This window comes from Nanorana parkeri, unplaced genomic scaffold, assembly GCF_000935625.1.
Source record: "Nanorana parkeri isolate BGI_ZX_2015 unplaced genomic scaffold, ASM93562v1 scaffold34, whole genome shotgun sequence".
In the NCBI taxonomy this organism is placed as follows: Eukaryota; Metazoa; Chordata; class Amphibia; order Anura; family Dicroglossidae; genus Nanorana; species Nanorana parkeri.
Genome location: NW_017306302.1, coordinates 117,320 through 139,334, shown reverse-complemented (window position 1 = coordinate 139,334; position 22,015 = coordinate 117,320). Strand labels below are relative to the sequence as shown.

Below are 22,015 nucleotides of genomic sequence, written 5' to 3'. Positions count from 1 at the left end.
AAAAAAAAAAAAAAAAAGAAATTGATTTTATATTTACAGTCACATGGCTGGAAATAAAGAACTGAATAAAGCTGTGTAAAGCTTCATACATTGTGCCCAATATATAGAAAATATGTACAGCAGTCAGTTTAAAGAGAACCTGTGATAACTGGGTTTGCACATCTGAACATTCAGTTCCACATTTTTAGCATTCTGCATGCTTAAGAAAAAAATGATATTTATTTAGCTTTAATCAATCTGCCTTGGCCTGTCGCTTCAAGTCTGAAAGTTGCTGCTTACCAACTCTCCAACTTTAGACACAATCAGATGTTGGGAGACAGTATGTGAGGTCTGACAGTAACTTTGGTATGTAAGGAGACCTCTGATCCTGACAGTCAGACTGAAATGTTAAGATATAGGATGAATAAGTAGAGCCAAGTAATAAGGTACATATTCATCTTTCATAGGAAGTCCTGTATAGTTATAATTTATGACTGAATAGTTTAGTTCTTCCATAGTGACTGGTCCCTATAAAGTCACACAGAATAAGTACTATTACACCAGCTCATTTTTAATCATATGAAATTAAAGGGTATTTCTACATTTGCAGCCATTTGAGAACCCCTCTCAATATGCTTGTCATGTGTTTCTATTCACACAGCATACCTAAACAAATTATTTTTAGCCGTTTCGTTGGAACAAGATTATACATAGAAAGCTTCTAGTCGTTAAGGAAGAACTCCGGGGGGCATACAATTCTTATCCCTGCACTGCAAGTGTTAAATTATGGTATCTAGGTGCCCAAAAAACAAAACAAAAGTTATACTTACCTGAACTTTGAATTCGGGCCAGCTGTGGCAACGCTCCCTCCAGCCTGTGTCTTCCTCCGCTGCAGCGATGGTATGTCCCTCGGCGTCCTCAAGTCCCATACACTGTATAGAAAGTGATGACTTAAGGGAGAGAGGCTCAAGGAACAGGTCTAAGACCAAGCCCGCTCCAAGGATCAGGCGAGTGTAATTTTTTCTTTTTTTAACCTAGACACAAATGAGCACTTAAAGGATAATTAAAGCCTCAGGTTTTTTTGCATATATCTACTGCTAGCTACCACAACGCTTTGAAAAGGGTTAATACTTACCTGTGTCTTCCCTGCGCGCTCCCGTCCGAAAATGTGAAAAATCTCGGTCGGCCACAAAGCATGTTGGGGCGGGCGCATGCACAGATCACATTTTTGGCAAGGACACAAGGAGAGACACAAGGTAAGTCTATGGGCGTGTGCACCCGCATGCAGACACCGTGGGACAGGAAGTGCCAGCAAGCTCAGAGGAGTCAGCGCTGGATCAGAGACCTGCAGCAGTGCTGGAGAGACAGATGACAAGATGATCGGATTAAGAGACATCATTTAAGGTAAGTGCTTTCATTAACATTTTTGACTTTAATGTCACTTTAAAGTTTTTCCCCCGGAGTTCCGTTTAAAAAAAAATTCCTGCGAGCTGATAAGGGACTGACTGTTCATGAACTTTAAAAAAACAACAAACAAAAAACTGTCCCTCAATGTCCTTAGGTCTTTAAGACCCTTTGTTAGGACAGACAGTCCTGCTCATGTAGTTTACACATGATAATGAAATCTGCCAGCACAGTAAAGATGGGTTACCAATTTGAAAAAAAAAAACTCCAACCCCCCAGAGAGTGAGTACTAAGCAGGATTTTTCAGTCCAGGAGTTTGCAGAAACATCATGGAACAAAGGGATACAGCAAATTTTCATTTTTTTGCTAAGTGAATGGGAAAATGGAACAAATGTAAAAGTAAGTGTAATCCCAATTCAGCTGCAAAGGTATAAATACACGTTAAGTACTGTAGTTTGATTAGGAAAATACAAAAAGTGCATTTCAGCAGGTTAGCAGTCACAGAGCATTACCTGACTTTGTCCCTGAACTTTACAATTGGCACTTTTGCTCTGATGAGTTGAGGTCTTTCAATATAAGCTAAAAAAACAAACCAACATGCAAGGCTTAATTAAATGAGGCAATATAAAAGAAAGCAAATACTTGTCCATATTATTCGAAATATCCATTACAGAATAAAGCCTACTTTTAGAAAACACAGAGAACCAATCGATACTTCTAAAGTAAAAAACATTGGCAAATGCTGGCATGGACAAAGACTGGAAATACTTACAAAGTCGGGTGTAGAAATGTTTTTGGAGTAAGCTTAGTATGTGTCTTGCTTCTGTTTTCTGATTCATCTGCCAGAAAACAAAAGCCTTATGTTTAAAAGGGAAGAAAATGTTTTGCATCTAAAAATATTTTGTGCCAAATTTTTAAATTGCAGATAAAGCAGAAAGTTAGGCAAGTGATCCTTGCTTGGATCTTCTGCTGCTGCCAATGTGTTCCACTGATGGAGAAGATCCTAGCAAGGCCTTGTAACACAGATATTTATTGGAGAGCAAGGGGCACTTCAACTCCTTAGTGACAAAGCTGCAGAAACTTTATTTGCTTTTGGGGACCGGAGCTATTTTACCATTTTTCTAAAGGACAAAATGAGCTTTATTTTGATGTGATATATGCACACACACAAAAATACCCACCAAAACATTTTTCACAGCTATGGCAATAATGTGTACATAATTAGTGTAGTTAACAGAAAGTAATTCATAATAAATTATTTTATTTGTCCTGATTTATAGGGTATGTCTGGGATTTCAGTTTATTTTGGGAGTGGAACAATTTTAGAATGTGGTGTTTGTCTCCTATCTTTAATAGCCTCCTTCTCGCTATATTTTCTTATTTTTTTAATTACATTTTTTTTTTTTTTACTTTGGCTTTTTTTTTTTTTATTTAAAAAAAATAAAAAAAAATGTAAAAAAACCTTTATATTTAAATTTGTATTTTTTCAAACTAGGGGCACTAATTAATTAGTTATTGTTTTTTCTTTAATTTACAGGGCATTTGATACTTAGTATCTCAGAGTAGAATACAGTATTCTCCTCAGAGATAGTTTGTATCCGTTTGTAACACACAGCCGGCTCGCAGTTGCACAACACAGTGAGCTGCTGCCAGCTTTGTGGCCGTCATGGCTCTGCGATTACAGCGATCAGCTCTAGCTGTGATCACAGGGCTGTAACCACCTAATCTGCTGTTGAGGGTCTGCCTCAGACCCAGAGGGACCCATCAACAGCAGTAACTCAATGAGTGCTGTTCCCTTCACAGGCCAGCGCTCATTGTACCGCACGGCAGGATTATCCCATCACTGGTCGTAAACGAACTGAACAATTGTGACGGAATAATCCTGTCATCAGTCGAGAAGGGGTTAAAGTGACACTAAACTCAGGTGTTAAAAATGCATTAAAGTGCCTGAACGGTTGTCAAAAATGGTATCACTCGGCTGTAGATCCTCAAATCATCTCTGAATTGGTGCTGACACTGTCCTTCCTTCTGGAGGGGGGCGACTTTTGTCCCCCATGGTCCCTGTGTGTGTTGTAAAGTAGCCATGTAGTACTATGTTTATCCAGATATTACAGGAAACTTCTTACAAACCTAGAATTGCACAACTACACAAGAAGTGAAAGAAGCTGGCTTTCTAATCACAGTTCTACATTTTATTTCTAATGCTGTACAGAGAACATTGCAAAACTACCAAGAGAAGTAAAAAAATACAACACTTCCCCAACAGAGTTGTTTTTCTCCCATTATAAAAGTTGGACTCCATTTACAGATGGGTGCTATATGCAAAGGGCTCCCAGATTCACCTGCATTTTGGATATCAGGTAGAGGAAACATAAGGCCAACTTCATAATCATAACTTCACTTTAGGATCTCAGGAAGCCTTTGCAGCCATAAGTAAGCTTAAGGTCTCAAACACAGGGCAGAGTGGGGCCGTACATATCTGTATGCTGTGCACGGCTGTATCGGGCCGTTCCCAGGAAGGAACAGATGCTGCGTGTGATTGTAAGCAGCAGCCTGTTCTTCCCTATGGGAGTACGCAGCGGTACGCCGTCATACGCGCACATCCATGCGGGTGTCCGTACTCGGACGCAGGCAGGATGGATACTGTCTGCGTCCGAGCATTGACACCTGCATGGATGTGCAGTTCGGGTGAGCGTACGGCCGTGTACTCCCATAGGGAAGAACAGGTTGCTGCTTACAATCACATGCATCACCTGTCCTTCCCAGGAACGGCCCGATGCGGCCATGCACGCCACACGGATCTGTACGGCCCCACTCTAACCTGTGTGAATGAGGCCTTAAAAGCAACATATCTAAAAGCTGGTTAAAATATTCTAGTTCTTATAAATCAAGTCCAAAGCATTCCGAAAACTAGACAACAGACTAAAGGAGAATAAGTCACATACATCTAGAGTCACATGGATCTAAAGACCTTCATCTACCCTGGCCTTGTTGTGGGAGCTAGCATTCTCAGCAAATAGCAGCAACTTGCAGGTGTGATGACTAACCTCAGGTAACTACATGTGTAAGTGCTATTCAGTGTGAAATACGTCAAGGGATTAAACTGTCTTTATGTTACTCTGTTAAGCCTTGAATAAATATTTTACATGCAGCATCCGGTTTGTGCCATTATCATCATCATCCTCCTCATTATATACACACACACATACATACACATGGACAAATTTACAGCTCATTGAAACAATGCTTCATTCCTCCTGAAAACTGAAGAAATCAAAAGCAATTGTCTCATGTATATCCGCATGCCTTTGGTTTGCCATACAGCAAAACAAATAAAGCTTGAAAAGGGAGAAATTATGGCTTATTGTACAAAGATATTCTAAAATGGTTTGGCCAGATACGTTGATAGCTCTAGAAAAGATTTTAAATAATTGGATAATGGCAATATTTCAAACTGCTTTCTGTGATTAGCATTTCACATGATTTAAATCTAAAAATCAGTCAGTAAGCTTATTTAAGAGGAGAAAAGTAGTTACTCTGCTGTTTGGTATCATTGTGTGCACCACATTGAACATGGGTCAGAAGAAAGCAAAGGAGAGAGAGTTCTCTCAAGAAATGGAAAATAGAATTATAGGGCTGCTGAAATTAACGATTTCTCAATTAATCGTGAAACTTTTTGATCGATTAAAATTCATTTGATCGCTAATGAAAACAAACACCTCTCTTTGCCGCCTTCCGGGAGTCCCACCGGCGATCCGGTGACGTCACGGACATCGACGTCACCGGACTCCTCCAGAGTCCGGTGATGTCGATGTCCCCAAGTGGCTCCGTCAGCTAACGAAGGGGAGGGGGGAGGAGTCCAGTGACGTCGATATCCGTGACGTCACCAGACTCCTCCCCCCTTCCCTTTGTTAGCTGAAGGAGCCACTTGGGTCGGTGAGTTTGCCCAAGAAACTTTCTGCACGAGTGCCAGGCAAGGCATTGCCCTATACACATACAGCACAGTAATGAAGTAATACAATGAACTAGAATCACACTAATCCAGCACGTTATTATTCTGAGTTGCCCCACTCAAGCGACGGCCATATTGAATGGGGCACATGTCCAAAAGAAAGCTCTATCTGTCCCCAAAAAAGGGTATAAAATTCATTTCAGTACAGCGCTGCATGACGGAATAAATGTCAGTCAAAGTACCGCAGCGCTGAATACTGAAAAATGGCCTGGATGGGAAGGGGGTTTAACACCGCGGATGTCAACTGGTTAATAACGTTCTGGATTAGTGTGATCCTAGTTCATTGTACTACTTCATTGCTGTGCTGTATGTGTATAGGCCAATGTAGTTGGATCTGTATGTGCGTTATAATTAATCGAAATTAATCGATTAAAAAAATTTGATTAAATCGAACACAAAAATTTTAATCAGTACCAGCCCTAGAAATTATAGACCAGCAAGGCAAAGGATATAAGACCTGATGTTCCTGTGACTACAGTTTCAAATATTGAGAAGTTTAGTGTAGCCAGCCTCCATTAACAAGGCCGTAAGAGAAAAATAAATAAAAATCGACCCCAGATTGTAGAGAATAGTGGGAATGACAAAGAGCCAAGGAAAGCTTCCAAACAGATACAAGCAGAACTCCAAGGTCAAGGTACATCAATATCGGATTGCACCATCCATTGTTTTCGGAGTGACAGTGGGCTCAAAGAAAGAAGACGGCTCAAGAGGACTCCACTGTGGAAAGAAAAACGTACAAAAGCCAGACTAGATTTTGCTAAACTGCATATTGGCAAACCACAATGCGTCTAGGAGAACATCCTTTGGACAGATGAAATAAAACTGGAGCTTTTTGGCAAAACACATCAGCTCTATGTTCACAGATGAAAAACTAAGTTTTTGAAGAAAAGAACACTGTACCTACTGTGAAACATGGAGGAGGCTCGGCTATGTTTTGGGGCTGCTTTGCTGCCTCTGACACGGAGTGCCTCCAATCTGTGCAAGGCACAATGAAATCTCAAGAATATGAAGGAATTTTGCAAAAAAATTTACTACTCAGTGTCTGAGAGCTCTGTCTAAGTCCTAGGTTTCTCAACAGGATAAAGGACCCAAAAATCCAGCTAATAGCACCTAAGAATAGTGAAAAACAAAACACCAGTGTATTCTAAAGTGGCCTGATCTGAATGCTATCAAAGATCTATGGAAAAAGCTAAAACATGCAGTCTGGAGAAGGCACCCTTTAATTTTTCTTAAGGAGTGGGCCACACTACCGGTTGGCAGAGGAATCTGTGGGGTCATTTTTTGTGGAAGGGTACCAACAAATGTGTGTGTGTGTATTGCTATATATGTTGGGAAATTCCGATCGTGTACTTAGGGACAACATTTATCAGAGGTGCCTTGACGCAACAGTGTATAAAAGTAGTTTAACAGTTTAGGTTTTTTGTTTTTGCTATCTAGCCTGAAAGTGTGCTGGGGACCCTTTTGTGTATGTGTGTATTGTGACAATGCTTTTGGAGGGCTGGAGGTTACCCGTGGTTCTCAGCCATACAGGTAGAGGTGATCCAGGATATGTGTGTTACATATGGATTTGGATAGGATAACGCCTCTAATTCTGAGTCCATATTTTGGTACTGACCAGCACCCACTGATTATGCAGCTGTGCACAGCCCTTATGGTACAGGTGCTGGCGAGTGTCCAGAGTTGCATCTGGGACACAGGAGGTCTCTGCCCAGGAGGGCACCACCCAGGAGCTAGGGTGGAGGTCAGTGCAGCAGGGAGCTGCAAGGTGTATACCAAATTAGCAAGTCAGGAGGGTCTTTGTGTTGTCTGAGGGACACAGACAAGGGCCTGAGAACTAAGGCCAGAGCAGTGGTGCTGCAAAAGCAAAACCAGGAGGCTGAATGCATGTTTTTGTAAAGAGAAATGTAGAACAACCCCTGCTAAGGCAACTGCATTATGTTTTGAGAACTTTGTTACTAAAAGTGGGTAAGGAAGCCCTAAAACGTGAGTAGCCAAATCCTTAATGCCCTACTGTTTAAGGCTAGTTCTCACACTATATATATATATAGATATAGATATAGATATAGATATAGATATAGAGAGAGAGAGAGAGAGAGAGAGAGATCTAGATAGATCTATCTAGATAGATATATCTCCACAACATTGTCTGCAGAATGTATCTAGCTCTGGACCGACCAGCATCTATATAGGGACCAGGGTACACAAGAAGAAGACCATGCGCTCAGGACAACTTTGTTTTTTTATGAAAAAGATTAGACTGAGGAATTAGGAAGTGTGACTTTAACGCATTAAGAAAACAATTTGTATGTAACCAGCAATTCCACATACTATACAATGAAAACTTGAGTGTAAGTACTTACTGGCTCCTCTTTCATAACCAAGCACAAATCTGCATCGCTGCTTCTTGTGCCAAACCCATTGAGCGAAGAGCCAACCAAGTACAGCCTGCTCTCTAGAAAGAGTAAAGCATAATCATGAAACAAAATAATAGGCAACAAATGGATCAAACCAGCTGTCTATGTACCTACGGGGGAAGATTTGCTGAATTTCTCTCTGGAGTTCTGCTCGACAGACATCTTTCTTTTTCAAGTCAGTGACTTGCTGCTGACAGGCTTGAAACAAATCCAGAATCTGCTGGCTCAGCTGCAGCGGAATAACAGGAATCAAAGGCATGTTTCAGGTCACAACACCTTAAGATTTTATGTTGCATTTTACAATGAGTTGTGGGTCTAACACCTCTAAATACTAACATACAAGCAAGTAAAGCTATATTCAGTCAAGTATAAATATTTAAAAATAAGAGTCACTAAGCCTCTCCAGATCATGAAGTCTAATGACAGGAGGGTGTTACATAGCTGCTACCACTATTAATCAGCTAATCACAGAGAGCTTTTAAAGGGAACCTGTCAGGACAGAAATACAAGAGCCAACACTGATAACTATGTTATAACGAGCATAAATATACAAGAGCTGATTTACCTGCTAAAGGATTTGCATTTCCAAGTCCTGAGATTTATACACCCCTAAAGGTGCCCATACACTGCACGATTATCGTACGATAATCGTATGCGATCGGTTTTTCGTACGATAATCGAGCAGTGTGAACGGAGACGTGCGACCGTTTCTACTGTACGGTCGCACGTCTTCTGTCGAACCAGCATGTTCGAAAACCAGCCGGGAATCGTACGATTCTCGGCTGGTTAGAACGGTGCTTGGAAGATAAATGCTGAACGGGCCGGTGTGCGCACGCGCACACTGCCCGTTCAGCATTGCGGTCATCGGAAGCCCGCCCCTCAGGGGGGCGGGCTTGCGATGATCGAGAGTGCGATCTGCCTGTCCAAGATAGGCAGATCGTACGTTTTTTTAATCCCTTTACAACCATCGCAAGACTAAAGTCTTGCGATGGTTGTAGAGTGTATGGCCACCTTTACAAAAATACAAAAAATCAAAAATAAAACAAAAAAAAAATACAAAAATAAAAAAAATACAAAGTCATTAATACCTTGTCTTTAGCAACAGGCAAAGTGGTTTCTATGAGGTCAAACAACCAGGCATCTCCGGATGATGAAACTTGCCCATTTATCTCGTGGGGTGGAGGTGCCAGCCTAAGCGGCAGTCCCACAGATCCTGGGAAATGGTGGCGGAGGTCATCTCTTAAAGGCACTGCTTGGTGAATGACAGACGAAGGTTGCTGAGGGGATTGAAACCTTTGCCTTTTTACATCATACTGCCCATTGCCTTCATCGCTTCTCCTCCTAAAGATCAAAAGAAAGAAAAAAAACAAAAAAGAAAAAAAACAATGTACTGTTGTAATCTGTGACATTGCAAAAACCACCACCAGCAACAAATGTAGAAACAGTGATATATATATATATATGAAATGACTCCAGTGGTTTGGTGAAGGTGACAGACGCTTAGTACAGCTTTGTAATCAAAACAAGAGAACAGAATAAACATGATAAACATTTACAAATAAGCTGTCTGAGAAATGTGTGTGTTCCACTGCTGACTACCTCCTAAAATGCTGGTTGCCGGCTGTTGAACTGATCTTAAGGCTTCAATACTTTAAACAGGATGGTCAGCACAACAGCCAGGTAGTAAGCATTTTCAAAAGGAGAGGTCATCAATAGCATGTTTCTCTTATGACAGGTTTACACTTTAACCCTGAAACAAAGAACACTATACTCAGCAGTGCATAACTTAACCTCTTGCTATAGTGAGGAAAAATGGAACCTAAAGCGCTTACCGTAAAAGTGATTCAAAATGTAGAATTTGTCTAAGTAAAAAGGATAATCTGGGCAAAAAAGAACCCAAATTCACTTTGCACGTTTTTACATCTTCAAATTGCAAACAAAAGCACAACGGTTATAAAAATGTAAACATATTTAAAACAGTATCATTCGAAAATGCACCTTTTATTATTATTATACAGTATTTATATAGCGCCAACAGTTTGTGCAGCGCTTTACAATATAAAGGAAGACATTACACTCACAATACAATTCAAGACAAGAGGAAGGAGGGCCCTGCCCCTGAGGGCTTACAATCTTTTACCTTTAAAGTGACACTAAACTCAGGAGTTGATCGCATTTTTAAGATTTAAGTACCTGAACTATTATCAATACTGAACCTTATTTGTGCATCACTTGCGACGTACACTGTACGTCGTCAGTCACGAAGGGGTTAAAACTCATCCAGGAACCGTGGGGAACAGAAGTAGCCCCCCTCTAGATGGAAGGACAGTGTCCGCACCAATTCAGAGATGATTTGAGGATCTACAGCCGAGTGACACACAAATAAGATATTTCTGTTAATAGTTGGGGTACTTGAATGTATTTTTATGATTTACCTCCTGAGTTTACTGTCACTTTATGAACCAGTCACCGAGTAGCAGGAGCAACTAGACCCATCCTCTGAAGGTGTGCTTGAGAGGAACATACTGGGAAATGTCACTGGTCTGCTGCAGGCAGGACAAAGCATTCCCCCTTCCATTATTCTGGCAGGGTACAAGGTAATAGGTAGCAATATGACTAATCTATGAGACCGTGATAGATATTGATACACTTGAGGAGAGCTAGCAGTGGTATTGAGCTCTGCACGTATGATGGATTTGTACTACAGGGCATGCCCTTCTGAACTTGATGTAAACACATGCAATGCCAGGGGGAAAGGCACACGGTGCAAGTTAGGGCCCGTGTCAATGGGCTTTTTCTCACTTCAAGCAGGTTTTGCATTCCCATACACTCCATGGGCATGCAAAACCTGCTTGAAGCAGGTCTACTGCAGTTCAGAAGAAGGTCAACTGCAAGTCAATGAATCATGAATAATCTCCTAAGCATCTCAAACTGATGCCATCCAAACAAGCTGAAAGCCCATTGACAAAAGCCCTTACATTCTTTACAACATTAAAATCTGTACTTAGGCCCCACCCAGTACACAAATGACAGAAAGTCCTTTCTACTCTGACAGCAGTACATGTCAACTAACTATATGAAGACCCTCTCTCCTCTAATAACAATAGTGTCTGTGTGTAGGAGCCTCATGGTATGATCCACAACCAGCACAGAATGCAATCACATGGTATTTTGTCAGTGGGAATTGTACAAGAGCGCCAATGCTATACACCTTGTAATCAGGGTGAGTAATCCTCTTTAGACCTGCCATTATTATGAAGTATGATCACCTACTTGACTAGATACACGCGGATTGGTTAGGGAGGACTTCTAATGACATCATTTTGGTAGATCTAAAAGGAGACTGAAAAGACACTGGACATTCCGACTTATCTGCCTACATTATCAGGGGCAGCATTTGCTGAGAGGAAGGGTTTCAATTTCAACTCTGGCCAAAGCAGAAAGTTTCCTCTGATGTGCAACGTGATAATAAAGCAGCCATTTAATCCCAGGATACACAACCTAAGGACCACGGGTGTGGATGTGAACGATATGGACAGTTGAGGGTCTTTCCTACCATTGTTAGTTAAATAACACATAGTTAGAAAGAATCTCCCCCATGCATCTTTTGTGATGGTCAGTGGCATGGTACTGGTCTATTGAGTATCTCCCTTAAAGGAGAACTAGGAGAGTGATTTCCACTCATCCTCATAGTTAGAGCCGACCTGTCACAAAGAAGCTGTCACACATCGGCTCTATCGATGGAGAAGTGAGCGAACATATACTGTCACTGACTCACTTCCCGATCATCTCCCTGCAGTGAGCGGTGACTGTCCGTCACAGCTCCAAGCAGGGATTCCCCCCTTTCCGATTCTCCAGCGCTGACTTGAGGAATGGATGGTGATGGGGGCGGGCACAGCTGACTCGGCCTCTAGATAGGCAGAGAGAGCCGTCACTCACGCAGCTGGGTGGATCCTGACAGTATTATCAAGATCCATCCTGGCTGTGGCACTCCCAGTATATATCACGGGCAATAGCTTGCTATATACTGAGCTTTGGGTCACTGGAGGAGGTTAGTATATGCCCTGCCGTGACCCTGAAGAGAACTATGGGGAAAAAACACTGACACCATAGTTCTCTTTTAATTCAGAATCACGCACGGAGAGAGTAAGTCCCACTGTTTTGTCACTACAGTAGTGGACATTAGGCCTCTCCCAGTGCGTGCCATAATTACATCACAGGCAAGTATGGCTCTGCTGGTTTCCTACACCACAGGTAAGAGTGGTACAAGGGGGTGTACATTGTTGTTTGAACTCCAAGGAGGAAAAAGTGAGTTTGGATTGCCTTAGAGGGGTACTGTGAACTTTCTGTGTACATACAGTCAGAGTTTTCCAGCAGAACTTTAACCTTTCAGGGCCTGTTCACACGACGTCTGTTTTCTGTGCTGACCTGATCCGTATACTCCTGTACTAAAAATGCATCCCAATGTATCCCTATATGTTTTATGGGCTACAGTTCTCACGTGCGCAGTCCGTTCAGGTTACGACAGAAAAAATACTTCATGTCACATTTTGTTCGGTCAGAAAACGGACCGCAAACGCAAAACGCGTCAAACGCACTGTACCTAACATACTGACAGCCACACGCCAGCAAAAAATTATTATTTTTTTTAAAAACTAAAACGCGGCCAAAACGCACTGCATCAGTAGCACCGTGTCTGCAGATCTGCACCTGATCCGGACCCGATATCATGTGAACAGGCCCTCAGCGCAGGAAGGTTTGTTTTTAATTGCAGAAGAGACATATGTCTATTCTGTAATAAAAGATTCTTCTCTTCCTCCTTGCAAACTTTTCACACCAGGGGAAAAAAAATAATGTAGAATTCAGGAGCCAGCAGGATTTTTCTTTTAGGAGCTTCTCCATTGACCACAACTAGAGAAAACCTCAAAGCTAGACGCCAGCCCTGCTTTACATTGTACACGAAGCATGTGCAGCTTACCATCCACCAGGCGCTGGGATGAATTAACTCCAGTGCACATCATTCCAGTCAGGCCAACCAAGATTACAGAAAACCCAACTCAAAAGCCGGCGACGGGGCTTGTAGACATTGCGTCACTGGAGCATAGTTCCACTTTAAGGAGCAATATTATATTTTGAGTCCTGTAATATTTTTTGGGTTTTGGTCTTGAAAAACGCAAGCACCACTGACAAAGCATATGTAAACTCCAACAATACATTTCTCGTTCCCTTTTGGTCTGTTAAATATACCAAATAAAGTGTTTAGTTATTTATGTTCGACAAGTGAAGAAGAAAAAACCTGTTGATCTGTCTGAAATCTTGTGATCTTTTATCTTCTTGTGCTCTCTCTTTCTGTGCACAAGGAAGGGTTATGGCGATGAGGAGAGGTCCGTGTTCCTTGTAATCCTTTGGAAATTAATCAGGCAGGGCTGACACCACACTTGTGTTGTGTTATGTCAAAGAGGTAGGTAGGAGTACAATATATGTCTGATACATCAACCACATGGGGAAATGTGCATGTTTTGCAAAGATGCACTAAATATGTTTTAATATCGGTTTTTACGGATTAAGAAAAGAAGAGCACAGAGTGAATCCGTGCTTTGCCAATACAGGTCAAATTAACACTTGAACAAAGTCTTTGTCTGCAGCACAAACTTCCCTTTTTATCTCTTCTCCGAAGCTCCGTTTAGCCACTCAGAAAGGAAAGTCCGGTGTAAGCTACAAGTCTCTGGAGTTGTAGCCTACACAGGGCTATATACTTCCTGTGTGACATTGCCGATTGGCAAACAACCCTCATTCCCCCAAAGTAACATGCAATTTCTTTTGGCTTTCAGATCTCTTTTGGCTTTTCGGATGGAGATTGAAGAAAACCAATTGGTTTTCATAAATTAGAACTACCAGTTAAAGTGATATTAAAGCCAACTTTTTTTTTTCATTTCTCCTTTAAGGAGACCATCCTTTGCTGGAGGCTGTTTTTTTTTTAAAAAGTACTTCTTACCTAATTTTCTAGTGTGTCCCCACCATGCTCTTCCTCTGCCCTCAGTATACTCCCCCGCAACCCGGAAGTTCAGGGTACACAGGATCGCTTCGGGGCCGGCGGAGGGGACGAGCGCAGCTAAGAGGTAAGTGTGGGGGAGACTGGGGTAAAAAAAAAAAAAAGGTCCTGGGCTGTTTTTACCCTAATGGTGAGAATGCATTAGGGTAAAAAAACACCCAGACCTTAATACTACTTTAATATCCAATAATTACATTGTTTGCATTGCAGTCACCAGTGGTGATGTGCTTTTTTTGTCGCAGTCAATTCCCGTGTCCATTTATGCATGGATAAATACAAAGCTGGAAGTACATTATAACTTGATTGTAAAGAAACCTTTTCTCAGTACAGATCAGGGCTGAACAAATCCCGGGAGCCCAGGTACCCAATGCTCCTTAAAAATTACAGCTGGCGTCTAACTTTTGAGGTTTTCTCTGGTTGTTGTCAATGGAGTTGGCTCCTAAAAAAAATATTCTGCTAGCTCCTGGATTGGCCAGACCGGCTCCCGAATTCCAAATTAATGTGGCCACCCTTGGTGTAGATTATTTTTGTATCATTCAGAGAACACAAAAAACTACTTTTTACTTACTGAGAGAAAGCCTCTATACATATTATATTTTTATATAAGAGAAGAGGATTTGTTTTAAAGCTATTTGAAAGTCAACATGCAGGCATAACAACCCCATGGAGACATGGCTCTGCTGCATATGCATACTCCAAGGACACAAGTTATTCAGTGAATACAGATGAGACCCTTTCCGTGTAACTAGGCGTTTACCAAGAAGGTAGAAATAATACCCAATATGTACCTTTAGGGGTAAACAACATGATTTGGTGGCCTGCCTGTTGCTGAGAAAGGGTAAAATATCACATTTCCCTCAGCAGATCAAAGTTTTCTTACTTCAAGAAATAAAACCTTTTATATTTGCTTTAATGGCTAATTCAGAAACTATCAATATTGCCTTAGTAGCAATGTGAAGTAGACAGAGATGAATGTCATTTTTTATTCATAATGGTTCAAAATGTTTGAGAATTTTACCCAGGCCAAGCAAATTATTTTACATGGGATGAAAACAGTTTTATGTGGTTAATAGAATGGACTGGAAGAATACGAGTCAGCCTGCTTTTCTGTGTATGTGATGGAGCCACACTATAACTTGGGAGTGATTTCTCAACTGCCTCAGGGGTTCTGCTCAGGCCACAGCTGGTAAGGTTCCCCCACCAATTGTAACCCATCAAACCTCGTTGGCTGAGGATTTGGAGCATGTAGCTAAAGTTCATACGTGTCATATGTTTTAATTTAACAACGAAGACGTATTTGTAATTCAGGACAGCAGTCCGGTTAACAACCATGGCTTCGTCCATAGATACAGTGGGGTTAGTGAGTCTTGTGTATGTTGTAAAGTAGCCACCATTCCAAGCTCACTCCCGTGATGGACTACAATCTCAAATGAGTAAACTAAACGTGAGATTGTAGTTCATCACGGGAGCGAGCTCGGAGCGGTGACCACTTTACAACACACAGAGAACATAGGGTACAAAAGTAGCTACCCTCCAGAAGGAAGGACAGTGTCAGCAGCAATTCAGAGATGATGTGAGGATCTACAACCGAGTGACACACAAATAAGATACATTTTTGTGGATAGTTAAAGGTACTTGAATGAAGGATTTAACTCCTGGGTTTAGCATCACTTTAAATGAACGGGCTACTTTAACATGGGCACGTTAACACACCAGACAGAAGTGAATGGGCCCCAAGACTTTGAACACCTTTGGTTTTGATGCACCTGCAATGTATTTAGCCCATTTTCAACTTAACTACAATGAAAACAGAATATCTATAGCTCCATCTCTGACTGCTTTACAGGGAGCAAAAAATACTTTTTATCTTACTTCTTTATAGAGAAATTCGAAGTTCTTTCCTGTTGGAAGACATTTCTTAAAGTAGTTGTGCTACTTTGTGCATGAATCTTTGGGGCTGTTTTGTGACCAAAGAGAAAGATTTATTTTGGCTTGATTGTATGGCCAAATAGCGACTGTGGCCTATATTCTATTTCTATTCTTGCTATTGCTTCTGCTTCAACTTCAATCATCTCTTCTGGCAATTAACAACACATCTGTTGCAGAACTAAGAAGTGTTAAGGAGCAGTTGGAAAATAGGTGCGGATATTGGAATTTATTATGCGACTTGTGTATATGTAATAAATCTATCCCTAACTTGCTATGCAAGATGCGACAGATCAGCAACCACAACTATTAAGGAAGTATTGATAAATGTCCCCCATAGTGCATTGTGGTGCGCTGCAAAGGTGCCATCTGGTTGTTCGTTGGCATGCAAATCAAACCTAATGGCACCACAATGCGCCAACATGTGAATGTTGCTTTGCTGTGCGTTACCACGTGATGAGTGACCAAGCCCTTAAACCTGGTATTAGGATGGGCAGATGACCAAACATAAGCCTACTGTCTAACATGCATTTACAGACAACAAAAACAGTTTATAGCAAGGAAACCCCCGACCTAGAGGAAGAAGAGAAAAATATTGCAGCAGGCCCCATAGAGCGGCACTGGGAGCTCTAGGGCCGCACAGGGTAGCTTGCACCTTTTATTGCTGGAGCAGAGTACATCCAGAGTTAAATGCACCATACTGAGTACAATTACTGTGCATACTTGCACATTATGGCAAATGCTGCACATCCTCACCCCCCAACTTTAGTAATGTTAACATACACTTTCTTAGAGATCCTAAGCACCCATAACCACGCTAATCACAGAGCACTGTAGTTGTCCACATTCCTCTTAAATCCAGTGCACTGTTTTAAGATACTGTTATGCACACTTGGGAGACAACATGTAATACCAACACATTTCTACCATCAATATCAATTCCCAAACTGCAGTCACATTTATCACTACAAGTATAAATCAATGCATACATTTTACAAATACCGTATATACTCGAGTATAAGCCGAGATTTTCAGCCCATTTTTTTGGGTGAAAAGTGCCCCCCTCGGCTTATACTCGAGTCAGCGCCAGCGCGTCTTCTTACTTACCTCGCCGAGCGTCGCGTCACTGCTGCTCGGTGTGCGGCGCTCCGAGCGGGGTCATCTGGCAGTCTCCGGGTCCTAATTTAGGTGGCCGGAGACTGCCAGATGACCCCGCTCGGAGCGCCGCCCACCGGAGCAGCCGCGACGCTCGGCGAGGTAAGTAAGAAGAAAAAAAAACCCCCGCAGCGCCAGTACAGCAGGGGAGCAGGGATGAGTCAGCGGCGCGCTGATCAGGCGAGAGGAGCTCCAGGTGGGGTTGTAATTTAGCGGGCAGGCACCTCTGAGCCAGCTAAATTAGGACCCCACCTGGAGCTCCTCCCACTGGATCAGCGCGCCGCTGACTCGTCCCTGCTCTCTCCGTGATGTGATGATCCGATCACCGGCACACAGTGAGTGAGGGGAGGGGGGGGAGGGAGGGGGTAGAGAGAGAGATTAATTAAGCAATTATATATGTATTGTCTGCACTGTATTAGCAGTATATACTCTATATAGAGTATATACTGCTAATACAGTGCAGACAATACATTTACAATTATACTAACATGAATGTATTAAATGATCTGTATGTAGCCCTGTTCTATGGATCATTTAACCCATTCATGTTAGCAGAGGATCATTGTAAATGTATTGTTGCAGGCACTCTATATGTACATGTACTATATACTACATATAGAGTGCACTGAACAATAGATTTACAATTATCCTCTGCTAATATGAATGGGTTAAATGATCCGTAGTACATGATATGTAGCCCTGTACCCCCTTTTCCACTTACAGAGCTAGGTTATTTTTCTTTTAAATAAATATTAATGTATTTTAATGGTATCTATCTACCATTAGCTGCCTCATTTCCCACCCTCGGCTTATATTCGGGTCAATACTTTTTCCCAGTTTTTTTGGCTAAAATTAGGTACCTCGGCTTATATTCGGGACGGCTTATACTCGAGTATATACGGTACTACTTATTTCACAACCATTTTAAGAGAAACTTCAAACGATATTACACAAAGACTCACTTCCTGTTCTGGAATGGAGAAGAGGAACTTGGGCTGACTAAAGGGCTGTGATTTCCATACGACCATGGTGGCGAGGACACTGGAGTCATAGGCAGAGCATTTCCACTCATCAGCATTCTAGAAAGACTAAAATATTGTCATGTTAATACACATTTAAGAAACAATAAATTAGCAAATAAAAAGCGGCACTTGCCTAATGACTTTAAAACAATAATATCTCGTCCAAACAATCCATAGTCTGCGATTGCAGAGCTTCTGAGAGCTTTAAATATAATGTATTCATGAATAACGCTAACCTGAGCCTGCATTTGCACACACTGCCTGCATAAGGACACGCCTTAAAGTATTTGTGAACACAGGGCACAAGCCAACAGTAACTCAGCAAATAGTATTTAACTGTAATCTAATTTACTTTAACACAAAATAATCCTTATGTACCTTACTCTTAGGTTTTATTTGGCAGCGACATGAGCGCACAGCCTCCCTTCAAGTGCTTCTTCCACATAGCAAGGGATGTGTCTCTATATCATGCAGGGGGTCAGAGTATTAAGTCATGCACAGGTATATAGTTGGAAATTTCAATGCTAAATAATCCATGTATAGAAATCCTGGTTATTACCGATCTGTTCTCAGCCAACTCACAGCTGTACTGGCTATGAACAGCTGCAGTCTGACAGCAAGCCTCCTGCTGGGAGCTTCTGTCAATCACACACAGAAGGCCGGGTGGAGGGCATGGTGGGTTATACTGACTAAGGTAGATACAAGCACCACATGGGTCAGCATGATGTACTGCATCTCCCAAACGGACACACAAACTGACCACACCAGCACAGATCTGCTTCTATACGAGGTGTGGTCAGACTGAAAAAAGAAAGGTGGACTGGCAGGATCACCAGATATTTGACAGCAAGCTGAGAAATAAAGACAGACCATGGGACATTTATGAACATCTACACGGAAAAACAGAGAGTATATGAAAAATGATATCTTGGGATAACATACACTTTAACTTGTACAAGTGTTACATACTGTAACCCTAGACATGAGATGAGTTTTCTGCACATGACTACAAAGTCCACCAGCTATACAGAGAGCTTTGCCCGGGGTGCAGGGCATGTCATTTGAAAGTTTTACAAGTGAGTGTGTTTTGTGGGACAATATTCACTAAATGCTGCCAATACGTTCCTTGCAGGACCACTGGTAAAGGTGGAGAAGACAAGTATACAGACTGCAAAGGAAGGCACTAAAAACCTTGTTTGGTGAAATTCTCTTACTGCAAGTCCCAGCTTTATCACTCTAAAGCCGTGCTTCTCAACTGGTGGGTCACGACCCAAAAGGGGGTCACTGCATGCCTTCCACTGCACTAGGTGAGAGGTTCCTCAGCCTCCCCCTAATGCAGCACTGTCAGTTTTCACACTGACCAGCGCCGAGCGTCAGCTTGAGGTGGGGTGGGCTGGGGGTATGGCCGTGAGGGAGCTTCATGCATACGTGCATTGCTCTCTCACGTGCCATGCAGCGGTGCCTGGACCAGAGTGATTTAACATTCTGGCTCCCGGCACCTCTACAGGACGTGCAAGGGAGTTGTACAAGCAATGCACATATGGATGGAGCTCCGTCACAGCACAGTAGCCCATACTGGCCACCAGTCTGAGGATCCACGCTAGTTCTTGAAGGTAGGGAGACTGGGAGGACCTTAAAAAATAAAATAAAAACAAAATTGGGGGGGGGAGAATATGTATGTGTGTGTGAGAGTGAGTGTGTGAGATTGTGTCTGTGTTTTTGAGAGCCCATTCACACTAGTACAGTGCATTAATTGCATAGCCCCGTGTTATTAACGCACTGTACCACACAATCACACCTACCACGCATTCTGGTGCGGGAGGTGTGTTGCGTTGCCACTCACTTGAATGCCACCGCAAAAGCACCACCCACCCCCAGTTTGACAGTCCACACTGGAATACCATGCGTTTCGGTGTGGTGTGACTTGGGTCCTGAGGTTACACAGGTTGAGAACAACTGATCTAAAGAGATTACACATTTGTATACTTTGCTAAAGCACCGGGGTGTCCGAGCCTACCCTCCTCAATCATTTTGTACTGTCCACTCATACTCTGTTACCCTCTCCACGACTCTACCCATTCATACTCTGTCTCCCCTCCGAGGCCATGTCCACTTATACTGTGTCCCCCTCAATGGCACTGTCCACTCATACTCTGTTACCCTCTCCACGACTCTACCCATTCATACTCTGTCTCCCCTCCGAGGCTCTGTCCACTTATACTGTGTCCCCCTCAAAGGCACTGTCTCAAGCCCACCTCCCCCCCCCGGGACTCACTTGTGGTGCAGCAGGCGCTCGGTGCTCAGCAGCTCCCCGGGGTGGTGCTGATGTGGGTGTGAGGGGAGCAGAGGACTGCGGCCCAGGCTGGGGGAGTGCGGGAACATCCTCCTCCGCCTCCCGGCTCGGGCCGCACATTAGCCTGGGAGTGCCAGGCCACAGCCGGCCGCTTGCCTGCCTGGTCAGTCCAAGCAGGAAGCGGTCAGAGGCAGAGACGTATGACAGGAAGTCGGAGGCTCCGGAGGAAATGGCGGACAGCAGCTGAGAGGAAGACACGGGGGCGGCGACAAGACAGAACAGAAGTCAGGGGAGAGCCGGGGAGGAACAGGACAGCATGATAAGCAACAACCATCACATGGCTAGAGCTGACCAATCACAAGCCTGAAGTCCCTCCCCCAGGCGGAGTCACAGTACGTCTCTTTCTGTGTGTGTTGACAGTGTGCCTGGTGTGGGTGTCGCAGCGCCCCCTGGCGGGTGTTTATGTGTGGTGACGAGGGGAGGGATGACCAGAGGTTACATGAGATGAGGAAACTGGGATCTTCCCCCAGCAAAGTCCCTGCCAGTAATAATAAACGGGCAGTGTGCACCCAGGGTACCTGTGCTTGTGGGTTTCACTGTGGCATACCCTTCAACATGTCCAGCTTGTCCAGGACACCTCTGGCATCTAACTGCAGGCATAGCCACATGCTCCAGTTTTCTTTAACCACTTGAAGTCCGCGGTGTTAAACACCCTTCCAGTCCCAGCCATTGTCCAGTATTCAGCGCTGCAGTACTTTGACTGACATTTATTCCGTCATGCAACACTGTACTGAAATGAATTTAATACCATTTGTTGGGGACAGATAGAGCTTTCTTTTGGTGGTATTTAATCATCACTGGGGGTTTTATTTTTTACTATAGTAAGGAAAAATGACCGAAAATTAAAAAAAAAACAACTTTCCCCTATATTAAATTATAAAACATTTATTATTACCCAATTTTTTGGTAAAATATAAAAAATGGGGTCACGTTGGGTAAAAAGTCACCAAACATGTAAAGCCTTAAAATTGCACGCGCCCGCGAAACCTCAAAAAACTACAATACCCAAAAATGGCCATAGGCAACGCTTTAAAAGCTTTTACCGCTCATCAGTTTCGTGTTATCAGTTATTGATGGCCCCAGAATTATTGATCACACTGCGACGTTCGCGGCGATATGTAACATGTTGACGTTTTCATGCTCAGCCGCATCTGATGCGTATTTACGTTTATATGGGGGTGGGGGACTTAAAGATTTTTTGGAGGGGAGGTTTATACTTTTTTTTATTTGGCGGAACGGACGGGGGAGGGGGCGGGTACAGCTAGCTCTGCCTCTAGATAGGCAGAGCCAACTGTCACTCACGCAGCTGGGCGGATCTCGACATCGATGTCGGGATCCGCTCCGGCTGCAGCGTCTCAGTATAACGCTAGCGGTAGCTTGCGGTATACTGAGCTTAGGGTGACGGGAGAACGCTAGTTTGTGTCCTCCCGTTACCCTTAGGAGAACTATGGGGAAAAGCCCTAACCCCATAGTTCTCCTTTAATGTTATTGCTATCACATTAAGCTAGATATGACGGACGCTAGCCGTAAACTTCTCGTGGGTACTTGCTATAAACCTCCAAATATAGGGGAAGAGGGAGAAGTCAATCTTCACTCACAGATAGGAATAGCTGGGAGAGAGGGCAATGTAGTCGTGATGGGTGACTTCAATTACCCAGACATAAATTGGGCCAATGGAACTTCGGGTTCGGCAAAGGC

The 22,015-nt window shown here is 42.9% G+C and overlaps 1 protein-coding gene across 1 annotated transcript in view; it reads right to left on the bottom strand.

Annotated features, from left to right (window-relative positions):
• PAPD4 (poly(A) RNA polymerase D4, non-canonical) overlaps nucleotides 1–20,544 on the bottom strand; it is a 46,549-nt gene extending 26,005 nt beyond the window's left edge. The window contains exons 1-7 of the mRNA XM_018569117.1: nucleotides 20,240–20,544; nucleotides 17,905–18,030; nucleotides 8,898–9,150; nucleotides 7,924–8,038; nucleotides 7,756–7,847; nucleotides 2,156–2,222; nucleotides 1,896–1,962 (exon numbers count right to left, since the gene is read on the bottom strand). Coding sequence (XP_018424619.1) covers nucleotides 1,896–1,962; nucleotides 2,156–2,222; nucleotides 7,756–7,847; nucleotides 7,924–8,038; nucleotides 8,898–9,150; nucleotides 17,905–18,030; nucleotides 20,240–20,346 — 827 coding nt within the window. The 5' untranslated portion in view covers nucleotides 20,347–20,544. The remainder of the gene's footprint in view (nucleotides 1–1,895; nucleotides 1,963–2,155; nucleotides 2,223–7,755; nucleotides 7,848–7,923; nucleotides 8,039–8,897; nucleotides 9,151–17,904; nucleotides 18,031–20,239) is intronic.
• Between the last annotated feature and the right edge of the window lie 1,471 nt (nucleotides 20,545–22,015).